Consider the following 14,678-nt stretch of genomic DNA (forward strand, 5'->3'; position numbering starts at 1 on the left):
GATTGAGCCACAGAAAGTCAAGAAAAAAGAACATTCCTTTAGGAGCATGAATCAGACACAAAACTGGAGCAATCCAAGAAAGCGGGCCTCCAAAGAACATTCCATATGGCTTTCCCAGGAATCGCAATAGCTCAGAGCAGCAGATGAAGTCATGACCAACAGGCGAATTTCGGCCACATGCCTTCCTAACCCTCACCCGAGAGCCACACGAGGCAGGTGTTTCATTATAATGAGGAAAAAGAACCGACTGAAAGTAGAGTGGTCCCTACCTGTCAATTATCACTGGATCTGAGGGAGTCTCATTTCGGTTGCCACAGCTTTTCTTGTCACAACAGCGGCTGCAGAGCAAAAGCGAGAGGATTTAGTACAACCATTACAAATGTAAAATCATCATTTAGGCAGACAGAAGGTTCAAATTGCTGGGTTGCAAATGCTAGAATTACCACAAGCCATACCTGGCAATCAACGGATCCCTGGGACAGAATATTCTGTTTGGGTCACCTACGGGTTAATGCCAGGTTTAACCTCTCCCTGCACAAAGGCGGGAGGGAGAGGGACTCTCTCCAAGCGAGGACTGACAGTCCTAAGATGGGGTCTCCCCATCACTGCCCGCGGAATTGGAAGACTTCACTGTGAAACGCATTATTATTACATCTACCCAATGAGAATATTCAGGGTTGTGGGTGGCTCAAACTCTCTTCCCTCAAGATCACACTAATTGCGTGGAACACGTCAGTAATGAGGTATGAGTGATTCTCCCCCTCCAGTCATTTTGTATTCAATGGATTCCTTTTTCTTCTGCTTTCTCTTTTATAGGAGACGTTTCCTTCAATCACAGCCTTCCTGAAATCCTAAAACTCTAACGGTCTGCTTTGGAACCATGTTCAGAATGTAAGAGTGAAAGTACAACACAATAATTAAGACAAAGAGGAAAGACAAAACACAATAGAGATCCACATGTCCTCTGGCTTTTGTGCCTTCCACTGGTCACTGTGTAAGTTTTCTGGAAGCAGTATGGACATGGATCCAAAGGCTGGCAAAGGCCTGACAGTGAATGCTCTTTATTAGATCAGAGAAGAGGCAGTTATGGGCAAGAAAAGCATCTACTATCAAAATCCCACCCCATATGTGACCTTAAAGTTGCCAGTGTTTTCTTAAATTGAGATGCTTCTAAAAAGTGAAAAATTAGAGTTTTTGAAAATTACCCATGGTCAATGGAAGACTATCCATCTGAGACTTGTCTGCAAATAAGAAATGTGTCCAACTGGCCAGTCTATACCTCAGGGCACACTATAAAAGCATGTATTTGATCAATCATGAAGGTGAGGGAGTTATGCAAGGGTTATACATTACCTGCATCACAAATAAAATATGCATTTATCTCCCTCTTACACAAGCACATGCGTGCGCACGCACACACACACACACACACACACACACACACACACACTCATTCGACCTAGTGAATCATAGAGCCTAAATTTGGAGAGCTGTTGGAGAGAAACAAACACTGAACTTTATTTTCAGGACCCAGAAATACACACCCGCACAGGGGGTCTTTCACCAAAGTTGGGAAGTCTCTCTCTATCTCTGAAAAGAGAATCAGCTTCCAAATTGATGCTCATTTTATTTGTCTCTCATATCTTCAGAAAACAACAGCTAGAATTCTCTCTCCTTTGTCAGAGCCCCAGCTGAAAACCACACCACTCGCCTTAGAGCCATTCCCTTTCTGGTTCAGAGGAAACAATTTCCTCCAGGTCTGAGTTCAGCTATACTAGGACTTTGAGGGAAAGAAAGCCCAAAGGATCCCAACATGTAAAAGAGATGTAGAAAAAAGGGACTGAGAAATCCAGTAGTCGACATGAATGCCAAAAAAGTAATGATAATTTAAAAACTAAACTTTACTATCTCTGAACTCTACTTCCCTGCACCTACATTTCAAGGGCTTGCCAGGAGAGTGCAGTGGTTAAGAACACTGACTCTGGACTCAGAGTTGCTTGTGGCACTGGAGCAAGGTACTTCACGTCCTGGAGTCTTAGTTTCCTCATCTATAAAATGGAGCGATTGCAGTACCTACCTCTCAGTGTGAGGGCACAGGTCTCCAAAAAAAGCCCGTCAACAGAGCCTAAGTCTTTACCCAGGGAGAAAAGCAATGCATGGGAAGGCCTATTTCTCCTTGCTTTTTTCCTTTTCTTTTTCGAAACAGTGATTGGGCAAATCTCCAGAGGTCAAAACCCTCACCATCATCCTGCCTGGACTACTGCCTTCCAGGGACCCTTCCAACTTGCCTGGTGATAGTTTCAGACTAGAATCTACATCTCCAGATGATCTGACCCTCTCCCTCCTCACTGCACCACCCTCAACCAAGTCACTTTCATTTCTCGCTTAGACTCCACATTGGCCTCCCCTCCACTCTTCACCCACCACCAGCAGCCAGAGTGATCTTTTCAAAACGTCAATGGAACTGTCACTCCACTGCCCTAGACCTTTTAAGGGCTTCCCACCGCACTGAGAATAAATCTATGGCATGACATGGAGCCAGAACACCTCCCCATCTCTTGTCACTCTCCTCCAATGTGCCACACTCCAGCCTCACTAGCCAATTTCAGTCTCGACACTCAGTCTGAACCCAGGCCCAGGTGCGGGCAGGCCTTTGGGCCTGGACTGCTCCTCCTCTATGCCCTCCCTAGCTAGCCAGCCTCTACCCACTCTTTGGGGCATCCCAGGAGACTCAGGGGTAAAGAATCTGCCTGCAATGCAGGAGACCCGGATTTGATCCCTGGAGAAGGAAATGTCAACCCACTCCAGTATTCTTGCCTGGGAAATCCCAGGGACTGGGGAGCCTAGCAGGCTATAGTCCATGGGGTCGCTAGGAGTTGGACATGACTAAGTGACTTCACTTTCACTTTTCACTTTCATGCATTGGAGAAGGAAATGGCAACCCACTCCAATGTTCTTGCCTGGAGATTCCCAGGGACGGGGGAGCCTGGTGGGCTGCCGCCTATGGGGTCGCACAGAGTTGAACACGACTGAAGCGACTTAGCAGCAGCAGCAGCAACAGCAGGCTACAGTCTGTGTGGTCGCAAAAGAGTCGGACACGACTGAGTGACTAAACAACAGCAACCTCCTCTTTGGGCCTAGGCCTCTAGACTCCTTCCTCAGAGAAGCTGATCTTAACACTTGATAGGCTGCTCTAAGTTTTTCCTTTCAGGGCACCAAACAAAAAGCAAATTATATTCTTATGTATATACTTGTGTATTTTTTGTTACTATCGTTCTCCTCCCATCCCTCCCCCACTAACCCATATGTTTCATAAAGGAACACACTGTCAATCTTATTTACCTAGCGGGTAGCTGTAAGGCCTGGGACAGAACAGAGAAGATCAAATAATGGTTGGTTGGTTGATTGGATGACTTCATGAATGAATGTATTATACTAGGGGAAATACAATCCAATAGGAAGGTAGCAGATAAAGGAAGCCTCACTGCCCCTCTGAGCAGACGCTGCCCAAGGAAGGAAAGTTCACCCCCACCCCACCAACCCCCCAGACCACCTCCCCAGGCAAGGCAGCACTAGGCCTGAGATCTGCCCTGCGCCTTAAGCACTGTCTTCATCCCCTTAAAATATAAGTGCCCTCGAGTGAAGCCAGCTGAATCGAAGCACAGCCTAAGTGAGAACCACCCTCTCTGCTGGGCCCCAGGGGACCCAGGGCAGAAAGCAGATGCAAAGAACAGAGGTGGAGAAGGACGAATAGAAGAGGAATAAAACAAGGAAAATGGACTAATGGGCTGGAGGTGACATAACATCATTCATAAAGAAAACTTTACACAAAGTATGAAAAACTAGCCCAACAGGTCTCCTGCCTCTCAGGTCATATCACTGCACTGCGCAGTCGTCATCCTCAAAGTGGGATTCCTGGGCTCTGTGCTGCATCTGGGGCGGTAACAAAGTAGTGTCTATGGTTTAAGCCCACTTTAAAAATAAATGCACATACACATATACATATATGTGTGTGTACATACATATGTAAACATGGAACTGTGTGCAGCATTAAAAAGAACGAAGGTGTGTTTGTCCACATCATCACAGAAAGAAGTCTACATCATAGTACGACCTGAGAAAGCCAAACTGCAGAATAGCATGTTTGGTGTGTGTGTGTGTGTGTTAGGTCACTCGGCTGCATCCAACTCTGAGATCCCAGAGACTATAGCCTGCCAGGCTTCTCTGTCCTAATGGAGCGAGTTGCCATTTCCTACTCCAGGGGATCTTCCCACCCAGGGATCAAACCCACATCTCTTGCATCTCCTGCACAGGCAGGTGGATTCTTTACCACTAGCACCACCTGGGAAGCCCCATATGTATGGGATGGGTATGGTCCAACTTCTGGGAGAAAAAAACCAGTAGGAGAGATGGAGGGAGGAGAGGAAGAAACAAATTGTCATAAGCCACCCTCAGTTCCCTCAAATTTCTGCACAAAGTGACAGCCTATGAAAGCCCTTCCCTTACCACCCCCAGAGCTCTCTAGACCCTCATCCTGCTTCACTTTTCTTCTGAGCACTCATTTTATATTTATTTTTCTTCTTTATTGTCTGTCCATGAGTACAAAGGTCTTAGATTGTTCTGTTCATCCCTATATCCCCAGCAACTAGAACAGAGCACAGCACACAGTAGGCCCTGTGGAGTAAGTGAAGAAGAGTAGACAGTACATATTCCATTCTGTATTTCTACAATCTTTTGATTGCAATATGATTTTCCTATCAAAAAACTAAAAACTGCAAATTGGGAAAGGAAGGTCTTCCTTTAGGCTGAGCCAGCATCTAACCTCCTGAATCTCCCTACTTCTAATGCAAAGCCAGGCACAGCAAAGACCTGTCCTTCCTTCCTTCCCCATGATGGTCCTTCTCTCCTTTCCTCTCTTCTCCAAGCTGAACTGCTCACCAGCCCCCACCCAGTTCCCTCTATTGGACCCAGAAGGACCAAGAAAGGTGGGTACCAACCTCTACCATACACAAGGCAGGCATTAACCAAGAAGGGCAGGATGAAGGGAGAACAGATTCACTTGTGTTTAAGGCAGAAGAGGTCTTGGGCTGAAACAATACAGTACATGGAACAACAGACACAAAAGCACTCCAAGGGAAAAGCTACTGTGTTAACAAAAGAATCACAGTGCTAACTCCATCCTCATGAGGGTGTGACTGATGGACCTTGATCCCCTCAGATGCTGTTCTTGAGAGTCTTACTATGTGTGTCAGGCACTGCACCAGGCACAGACCTGGTATTTGCTCCCTAAAGCAGGCATCTATCAGCGGACTTGGAGTTTCCTCACTTGCCTTGTCACAGAGCAGGATTCCCACTACTTCACATCCGTTCTCAACGTGCACCCCAGTGGCAGGAGACCAATGTGGCCCAATCACAGGAGGGGGGACCCTGCCGCACCTGGGGTCCTATATACACAGTGGACTCAAAACAGCAGCCCTTTCCCCAGCAAGACTGTGTATCCGTCCCTCATACAAGCTTGTCCAGGGCAAAGCAAGCTTGTGAGTCTCTTTCTGAGCAGCATGGCATAGGTAGTGCCTCTCTAGCACACTGACACATGGCTTCATAAATCAGAGCAAGAGACGCTTGCATCTTCATCTCAGAGACATGGAACTTCTTCCCAGAAGTAGAGGCTCTCTTAACTGGAAGAAAGCATCACCTCCACCTTTAAGCTTTACAACAGAAAGCAAGATTATTTTACCCATTTAGCCAAAATGGCTGGAGAATGAGCATATGGTTATCTGAACAATTTGATTAATAGTAGTAAGTTCATTCTTTCCCTCAGTTAACCAACATATTCAAGTTTTCCCATTCTTAAAAAAACAGACTTGCTCCTCCTTTTGTTGATTTCTTCACTGCCTAACTATCTCCTTGCCAGAGCCTCCATCACTTCTTGCCAGCTGCATCCCATAAAACCTGGTTTTTGGGTTAGCACCTACTTGAATATCCTCTCTTGAAGTTCACCAGTGACTTTCTGGTGCTCTTCTCAGTCTTCAGGTCCGTCTGGATCTCCCTACACTTATTACGTGGATGGCTCCCTGCCTCTGAAATACCCTGCTTTCATTTCTATCTCCTGTATGTTCAAGGTTCTTTATCCTAATTCTCGAATGCACTAAAAGTGACACTGTTCCCCAAGAATGTACCCACCGCCTCTCCTCTCTCTAATGCCCCATCCCCCGTCAATCCCACGTAAGGCCATAGCTTCACCTCGCACCTTTGTGAAAAGACCTCAGAAGTTGATTATCCTTCACCCTGACTGCCCAGATCCAGGCCACAGGCTCACCATCTGCAGACTTCTCCCCACAGAAATCCTACTTGGACCACCAACAAATGGACCAAAACACTCCTTCTCACACCCTCTAAAATCCTTGTCCTGTCTCACCTTCCTCCCAATCCCTGCAAATACATCCTCCCTTCTCTGAGCAGCCATGGTCTTTGACCTCATGTCTCATCCCAGTCCTCTCTTTCTACAGTGCTGTCTAGTTACCAGCTTCAGGTTTCATCTTCCAGGCTAACCTGTCAGCTCTGCTACTGCAGGGACCAATCCTTACTGGCTCTTCATTCCACTGTGTTTTTGCAAAGACTATAAGAATGAATGAAAATATCCTTAACCAGCATACCTAGAATGAACAAAGCATGATAACATCTTAGGAGACATTTCCCTTCCTTTCAACAGTCTCTTACCATCTTTCCCTCTGAGCAACTACACGCCAGGTACTTAGCTAGATGCTGCAGATGCTGCTACTACTGCTCCCACTACTTCCACTGCTTCTATTAATATCAATGCTGATACTCTGCTGTGACTATTGATCATAACAATCAACATTCAGCACTTACTATGTGTCGGGTACCAAGATAAGCATTTACAGGGGTTATAGGATTTAATCTTAACAATGACCCTATGACAGAAGTCATAGTTTCACACATTTCTCCTCATTTCACATATAGGCAAATAAAGGAGAGAGGAAAACTGGACAACTTCTTCAAGGAGCTCTTAGTCCAGCAAAGAAAGACTTGCCCTAGACATACAGTTACAATGTGCTGAGTGTACAGTTACAGTGTCTGAAGGAAAAGCACAGGATATAATAGGAGCACAGAACAAGGGGGCCTCACTCAGGCCAACAACCAGGAACACTTCCCTAAAGAAACACGCTTCAGTGGGAATCTGAACGAAATGAGAAAAAGCCAGCCCAAGAGGAGGGAAGAACAAGGCATATCAAGGGCCCAGGCCAACCCTGAGAGCTCACGGTCCACAAGGCATGAGGCACTGACAGTGGGGAAAGAAGGTTTTCCTAAAGAGAGCACTCATCCCCTGTGATTGTCCTGTGTCCTGGAAAGGAAGAAAATCTGCTTCCGCCTGCCTGGCGGGGACTGGAAACTGGACTCACCTTCCAAGCAGAGTTTCTATTTTCCCTTCACATTTTAAAGATGTGGTGGTGCATATAATCAAATCCTTTGTGGAATAAATCCTGCTTTTACATTTTGAAGAGCTTCATCCACAAGTATTAACAGAATGTAAAGATGACTGGTATGATAGATTCCAGTTATCCAAAATGCAGAACCTCTCCCAGAATTCCATGGAAAGAGTTCTGTGCCATCAAGTCAAAGGGATTTTGTCTCAAGGAGAGACAGTAATTATAATCCCATGGCAGCAAGTCCTTTACATAGCTCATGCAATGGATTACCCTCTCAACAGAACAAAACTGATTTTTTATATTTGCAACCACCTTATACGTAATTCCCTGATGCTTTTTTTTTTTTCTCTGCCAACAACAAAACAGAATCAACCCAAGCCCTTTCCTGTCGCTCTAAATTCTCTGTCTCCTTTACCATAGCTTCAATGTTCTATAAATATACCTCTTTTGTGACATAAACGCAAAGTTTTATTGTGCCGTTAGCCTTGATAGAAAGCACTGCAGAAAGTTGTTTAGAAATTAAATATCTAAAACAAGCTATTTTAAAATCCAAGGCCCTCACTATTTCATGTCTGCAATGAAGAAATTTCATCTTAGGGAAAGCAAGCTGTCTTTCACACCATATGGTTAATGGTGGTGCATAGCAATTAGCCAGGCTGATTAATGGTGAACAGACTCTAATTTTATGCTTATAATTGAGCCTGCATTTGCACCCCTGGTGCAAATTCAGCACATCCCAACTTCCACTTACAACAGGCAAGAAATCAAGAGAAATAGGATGGTGTGGAAAGTGAGAATTTTTTCTGAAGCCCCCTAAAGAGCATCAGATTTGCAATTTAAAAGACTGTTAGCCACACAATAGATGACAGGCTTATGTAATAGGGTCATGGCAGCCTGGTAAACAAACAGTACCCCTTCCACATCTATAGGCAGCCAGGAAAACCTTCATCTGTAACATTAGCAGAATGACATTTTGAATATGACTTTTCCCTTTTAGCCACACAATACAAACATCATTTGCCTTCAGTGGCTTGAGGATTTTATTTTTTGCTATTTTTATGTTTCTGAAAAATAGAAAGAACATCAGCAGTAAAGCACCCCAACCAGCATAATAAAATACTTTGGGTCAATGAATTTTAAGAACAAGAAAAAATATAAACTGCATTAATAGAGGGTAGGCTTATGTGTGAAAGGCATAATATATCTTCAAATATTTTAAGAACAGAATTATTTCTAGCATAGTCCAAACATGTACAGATATGAGATGCAAATCTATGATTTACAGATATTAGTCGGTCTATTGGTTGAGATCCATCTTCCTGTCTGTCTCCAGTTTGCTAGAATTATATGGAACAGAATACAGAGAATTCATTCTAACAACATGCTATTTGTGGGAAGGTAAAACAGAGATATGGTTAGAAATGCAGTCATATGAAGGAGGTCATTTTTTAATGGTCTTCAAAATGATTTTACTCATTTATTCTGAAAAGTGCAGCTCAGCTCTAATTGTGCAAATGCAATTGTGTATGCAGTATAACACAAATTTTGCCTAAAAATATCTTCTAAGAAATCCCTGACCATATTTTGGGATTTTGTTGTTGCTTTAAAGTTAGAGAAAAGTAACCTGTTTGGGGAATAATTAATAAATTTTACAAATCACTAAAGTGAAAACTTGTGAAACTCCTGTATATTGTAGAATAATATATTACAGGTATGTTTTTAAAAAGGAGAAAAAGAAATTTCGATTTACGTACATCATTATATATGTAGAGGAAGTTAATATTTGAGACTTCACTAAGCAAACACATTCATCTCTTTTCTATTTTATTTCCACCTGTAGAGTTTTCAGATTGCTTTCCCCACAAGTCCCTGAGCAGAAAATAAAGCCCACCCATGCCGAAGTGGCAGCTGAAATCCCTATATGAATTGGTCAGAAATAGACAGGAGTCAGGCCTGCTTTGTGCCAGGAGAACCCGCATGGCTAACAAAGCAATTAGTAGCCCTTCCCTGATGCAGAGTGTCATCACCATGCTTTATCCAATTACTCAGAATATATCGGAAGCAAAGTGCCAGTGTTATCTGACAAAGAATAAGAACCTAAACTGCAAGTTAAAAGGCTGTTTTCTGGTTTACTCTCTCCCATACGGAGAGGCCAGGGAAGTGAATGTGGTCTGGTTTCACATGCAGCTTCAGACAAAAATAAAGACACTCATTTGTGGACAACATGAATGTTCACACCTTTCAGGGACTCATCTTTGCTATCTTTCCAAAACCACACTACATTTAAGAAACATTAGCTACACTGTCACCGTTGTATAAAAGGTAACGAAGATTAAGAGATCGGATGCAAGGTAGGGGTAGAGGCAGGGAATCACATTCAGTTCAAGGAGGAATGATGCCTATGTGGATGGTCATATTTTTAAGTGGAAAAATTAAAAAGAGGAACTATAACTTTCAAGTCTTATCCAAACAGAGACTTCTGCTGACATCAATAGAACTCTTACTCATTTTACTAGCAATGCAGTTGAGTGCATACATTAACACTAAAAGGGTTATATTGTATTTCATTCGATTGATAGGAAAAGGGGAAGGGCACTATTTTGTGCCCATTAACAGTGGGATATCAAAATGGAAACATAACTTTTAGGATGAAATCTAATAAATAATTGAGAACCACTATGATGTCTGACACTTTACTACCAAATATATCTAACAGTTTTTAGTTTTAACAGAACAGAAATGTATACACCAAAATAGGCCTGAACTCACGTAGAATTCAGAGGTACAAATTTGAGATACAAATTCATCTTCTCTTTGGCAATTAGAGAGAAAACAAGGTATTCCTTACCTGCACATGATCTCGTGTGTGAGCAACACTCGGCACATTTCTGGGTTCTTATCTTGGCCTTCATATACTATGGCCTGTAAACAAAGGAAGGATTTGAGTTAAGAATGGAACTAAGTAGCAGAGGAAAAAAACTATCACAGTCGACTTCTTGACCATTCACCACCCAAGAAAGGCCAATTAGCTTTCAGAGCCGAAGCCCTCACCAGGCTGACCCTTTCAAGACAGTTGATGAGGATCAACCCACATGGAGTGGAAGGGGACACATTCCTCTTTGTCCCATCAACCACCTTGTTATAACACACATCTCTGGATACTTGTATGAGATGGGCTTCTGTTGTCAAGACAACCACAACTCTCTCTTTAATTCAGAATAAAAATAAATCTAATCAATGGGGAAGGGAAAATCCAGAAGGGTTTAGGAGATTGAGATACTAGTGATTTAAAATACACAAAAACACATGGATTTGATTTTTAAATAATTGTTGTCACCTCATCTTACTTCTTTCAGCTCCAAATTGTAATGTTCTAGAGGTAAGTAGTAAAAACAAGTGAGGGTATGAGTCCACTCACTGTCTTCTTTGAGATGATGCATCAATCAGGGGAAACCCTTCCTGCCTACACGAAAACATGTGTTCTCCAGGGCGTATACTCACCCAAACAGTAGAATCTGCCTGCATGTGCTGGGGGGAAGGGTTGAGGGGAAGTTAAGCCATAGTTATCTCCCTCAACCAAGAAAAACTACATTTGACTCTGAAAATTTGGAGTCCTAAACCACCTCACCATTCAAAGATGTTTTTGTCTGCTTTTACTTATATGTGTACAAACATTTTCCTTAAGGTCACCAGAAGTTTTCCTGAGATCTCTGCTTCCTGGAAGATCTACCTGTTAATACCTGGGCCAACCCACTCCAGTGTTCTTGCCTGGAGAATCCTAGGGATGGGGAAGCCTGGTGGGCTGCCGTCTATGGGGTCACACAGAGTCAGACACGACTGAAGTGACTTAGCAGCATGGGTAGAGGAGTGCTCTAAATGGGTATACATTTTAACTAACTTAACAATGTATCACTGCATTATACTAATATAACACAGTTTCAAATTGTTAATAAAATTACTTTCACACATTCAGATAACTCTCAGTTTCTTGGTGATGAAACTACCTAAATTAACCAGAGATTATTTTTTTTTTAGGACACACAGAAAGTACAGTAACTAACTTGTATTTGGCTGAAATGTGCTCTCTTTATGAACCTGGGACTTTTAAAACCATAAATGATGGGGGACAGCTTATGAAATTGTGTGTGCAAACCCTCAGAACAAGCTCTCATTTTATGTAACTCCAGAACAAAACAAAAACTGCAACAACTTAAAAAATGACAAAAAGAACCTGAATAAGGATAAAACCGTTCTCCACCACTGACCCATCAAAAGTCTTTCTTTATGGCTGGCCTGCTATAACCCTGTATTTTTAATGTTTTATTTTACCATAATTTTAGACATACAGAAAAGTCACAAGAATATATAAAGATTTCCAAGATACTTTACCCAGATACTTCACTTTACCCAGATGCTTCCAATGTTTACATTTTTAGTAAACTAAATTTATTCATCTTTCTCAATTTTCTTTTCCTGAACCACTTGTTAACTGCAGACGTGCCCTAAATACTTCAAGATGCACTTCCTTAAGACAAGAAATTCTCTTACATAACCACAGCACAATGATCAGAATCAGAAAATGAACATTAGTACAACACGATAATGTAAACACCTGAGAGTCACTGGCTGGGCAATGCTGTCCTTTACAGCAAAACAAACAAACACCCTGATAACAATCACTGCATCCAACTGTCATATCACCTTCAATAAGAAATATTCCTGAGTGTTATTTCATGACATTGACACTGTTGAAGAATGCTGCTGCTGCTAAGTCGATTCAGTCGTGTCCGACTCTGTGCGACCCCATAGACGGCAGCCCACCAGGCTCCCCCATCCCTGGGATTCTCCAGGCAAGAACACTGAAGTGGGTTGCCATTTCCTTCTCTAATACATGAAAGTGAAAAGTGAAAGTGAAGTTGCTCAGTCAGGTCCGACTCTTAGTGACCCCATGGACTGCAGCCCACCAGGCTCCTCCATCCCATGGGATTTTCTAGGCAAGAGTACTGGAGTGGGGTGCCATTGCCTTAGAGGCAAGTTATTTTGTAGAACCATCCTCAGTTTGGGTTTGTCTAATGCTTCCTCAGACTAAAGTTACGTAACTCAGGGCTGGAATACCACAGACATGACGCCAAATTCCCAGTGTATCACGTCACTCTGTCAGCTAGTTGCACCAATGGCAGTGAAGTCTGACCATTGGGTTAAGGGAGTGTTTGCCACCCATCAGAGAGCAAAGCCAGATCTGTGTAAAGTTAATACTTCATTTTACGAAATTCATAACTATCTTCTGGTTAGATCTCGTAAGTGGTGCTAAACACTTTAAATTACGCACTTCTGCAAAATCCTATTATCACTCCATGTTCTATATGTTCTCTTAATATCCCTGATAACCTCTGTTTCAACTTTAGTTTTCTGTCATGCTAAACTAATACAAGTAACTTGGAAAACAAAATTCACAAGTATTAATGGGATTTTCCCTCCTGTTTAAAAAATAATAATTTGGCTTGTTTAGGACGAAGGAATATCAATTACATCAGACCTTCTCATTTTGATTCTTTCTAGATAATACCAGTATTATTTTTACTGAGACTACTGATTCCTCTGAAATCAGTGGACCCCTGATGACACTCCATTAAACATAGGCTGCAGTGAAAATATGTTGATGACTCCCCCAAAACAGTAGATGATCCACGGACTCCCAGGAATTCTGTCTTTTTATCTTTGGTGACTGAACATCATTTGCTGCAGGCCCAGGGCCTCCGTAATACATCTCTACCAAATGTCAACCTGCCACTTCACTTCTGGCAGCAGAGACTTCCTCTACATCAAGCACAGAAAAATGAAAGCATGAGTTTGGATTTGCTCAGAAATACTTAAACTCTGGGGACAAATGGAAGCAGGAAACTTCTGCTGTCCCTTTCCTTGGGGCCTCTACACAACAAAACTTTTCAGCATATAAACACAGATAAACAAGTGCTTGCTGCTTCTGTGACTTCTGAAATAAAAGCAAGTGAAACAGAGTCTTTTTCCTCTCCTTTTAAAGAATAGAACTAAAATCCTGGAACTAGAGTAATCTAGAACCTCAGTGTCATAGCATTAGCTAGCTATACAGTGGAACTCCATTAAAGGCATCTCCACCTCCAACCTCATCTGTTTTTTTGTGTTTTTTTTTGTTTTTTTTTTTTTTACTGAGAAAACTTATTAACACACATACCATACCATCTTATAAAAATATGGTCTGAGAAATCAACATTCTGATGAAATCCAACATAGGAAAACAGGATAAATCTATTTTGATAAGTGTCTCTGATGTAGAATGTCAACAAGACAGAGTCTCTAAAAAATGCCAACAAGTTCTCTCTGGCTTTCACACACATCAAGTCTCTACCATCTACATTTAGTACACACGTCAAGACTGGTTCACAGTTCAGCAAACCCAGACTTCAGGCCTAAAAGGAAAGGGATCCTCCAGCACAACTTAGGGAAAAGTTCTGCTTTTCTTCGTAATTTAAATATGTGCCTCTGTAGGGTGTGAGTAAAGCTCCTTGAGGCTTGGATCAGCTGGGAGATCACAAAAGCTTATAAACAGCACTGACCACTTTAAGTGAAACCATTTTAATAGACAGCTGGTTTAGGACCTAGACAATGGAACACCAAGAAAAGGCTTATTTTCATCCTCCATAGTAAATCATGCGTCTGCTCACTGGGAAGAAGGTAGTCTGCTGTGAGACCGACAAAGACAACAGTGGTTTAAATAAATCAATGTGTTCATCAGGGGTAAGAATGGGAGGCCTGCTACAGAAGTGGGCAAGAGGGAGAGAGAAAACATATAAAATATATTATTCAAATAAATGAATCAATGGTGAATCAACCAAAAAAACAAACCAAAAAAAAAAAAAATACAATATCAGGTAGAAAAGATGTTTACGTTAATCCTTCCAATGCAAATATAACCCTTAAGGTGGCAGGAATGCTTCAACAGGAAGAAAAGGCAAAGAATAAACAGCACAAAATTCGTCTCAGCTTTAAAAACCTAGTGAAACTGATAAAAAATAAAGTTGTCAAAACTTGACAACTTTGGAAATTTATTCTTCTGAATATACTAGCCTCCCTTTTCTTAATGTTCTCTTGTAATGAGCATAATGAAATTATCACAATTATTTTAAACACTCCATTGATTTTCATATTGAAGGTTTTTTCAGAAATAATTTTTTATAATTAACAAAAATG

The 14,678-nt window shown here is 42.0% G+C and overlaps 1 protein-coding gene across 6 annotated transcripts in view; it reads right to left on the reverse strand.

Moving 5' to 3' along the window:
- The window catches only part of EBF1 (EBF transcription factor 1), a 430,360-nt gene that overhangs the window by 386,269 nt on the left and 29,413 nt on the right, over positions 1-14,678 (reverse strand). For all 6 annotated transcript variants that reach the window (XM_059888301.1, XM_005209684.4, NM_001192916.3 and 3 more), the window contains 2 exons: positions 10,300-10,373; positions 270-338 (listed from right to left, as the gene is read on the reverse strand). In XM_059888301.1, the coding sequence (XP_059744284.1) occupies positions 270-338; positions 10,300-10,373 (143 nt within the window). The remainder of the gene's footprint in view (positions 1-269; positions 339-10,299; positions 10,374-14,678) is intronic.

This window comes from Bos taurus, chromosome 7 (genome assembly GCF_002263795.3).
Source record: "Bos taurus isolate L1 Dominette 01449 registration number 42190680 breed Hereford chromosome 7, ARS-UCD2.0, whole genome shotgun sequence".
NCBI classification, from domain to species: Eukaryota; Metazoa; Chordata; class Mammalia; order Artiodactyla; family Bovidae; genus Bos; species Bos taurus.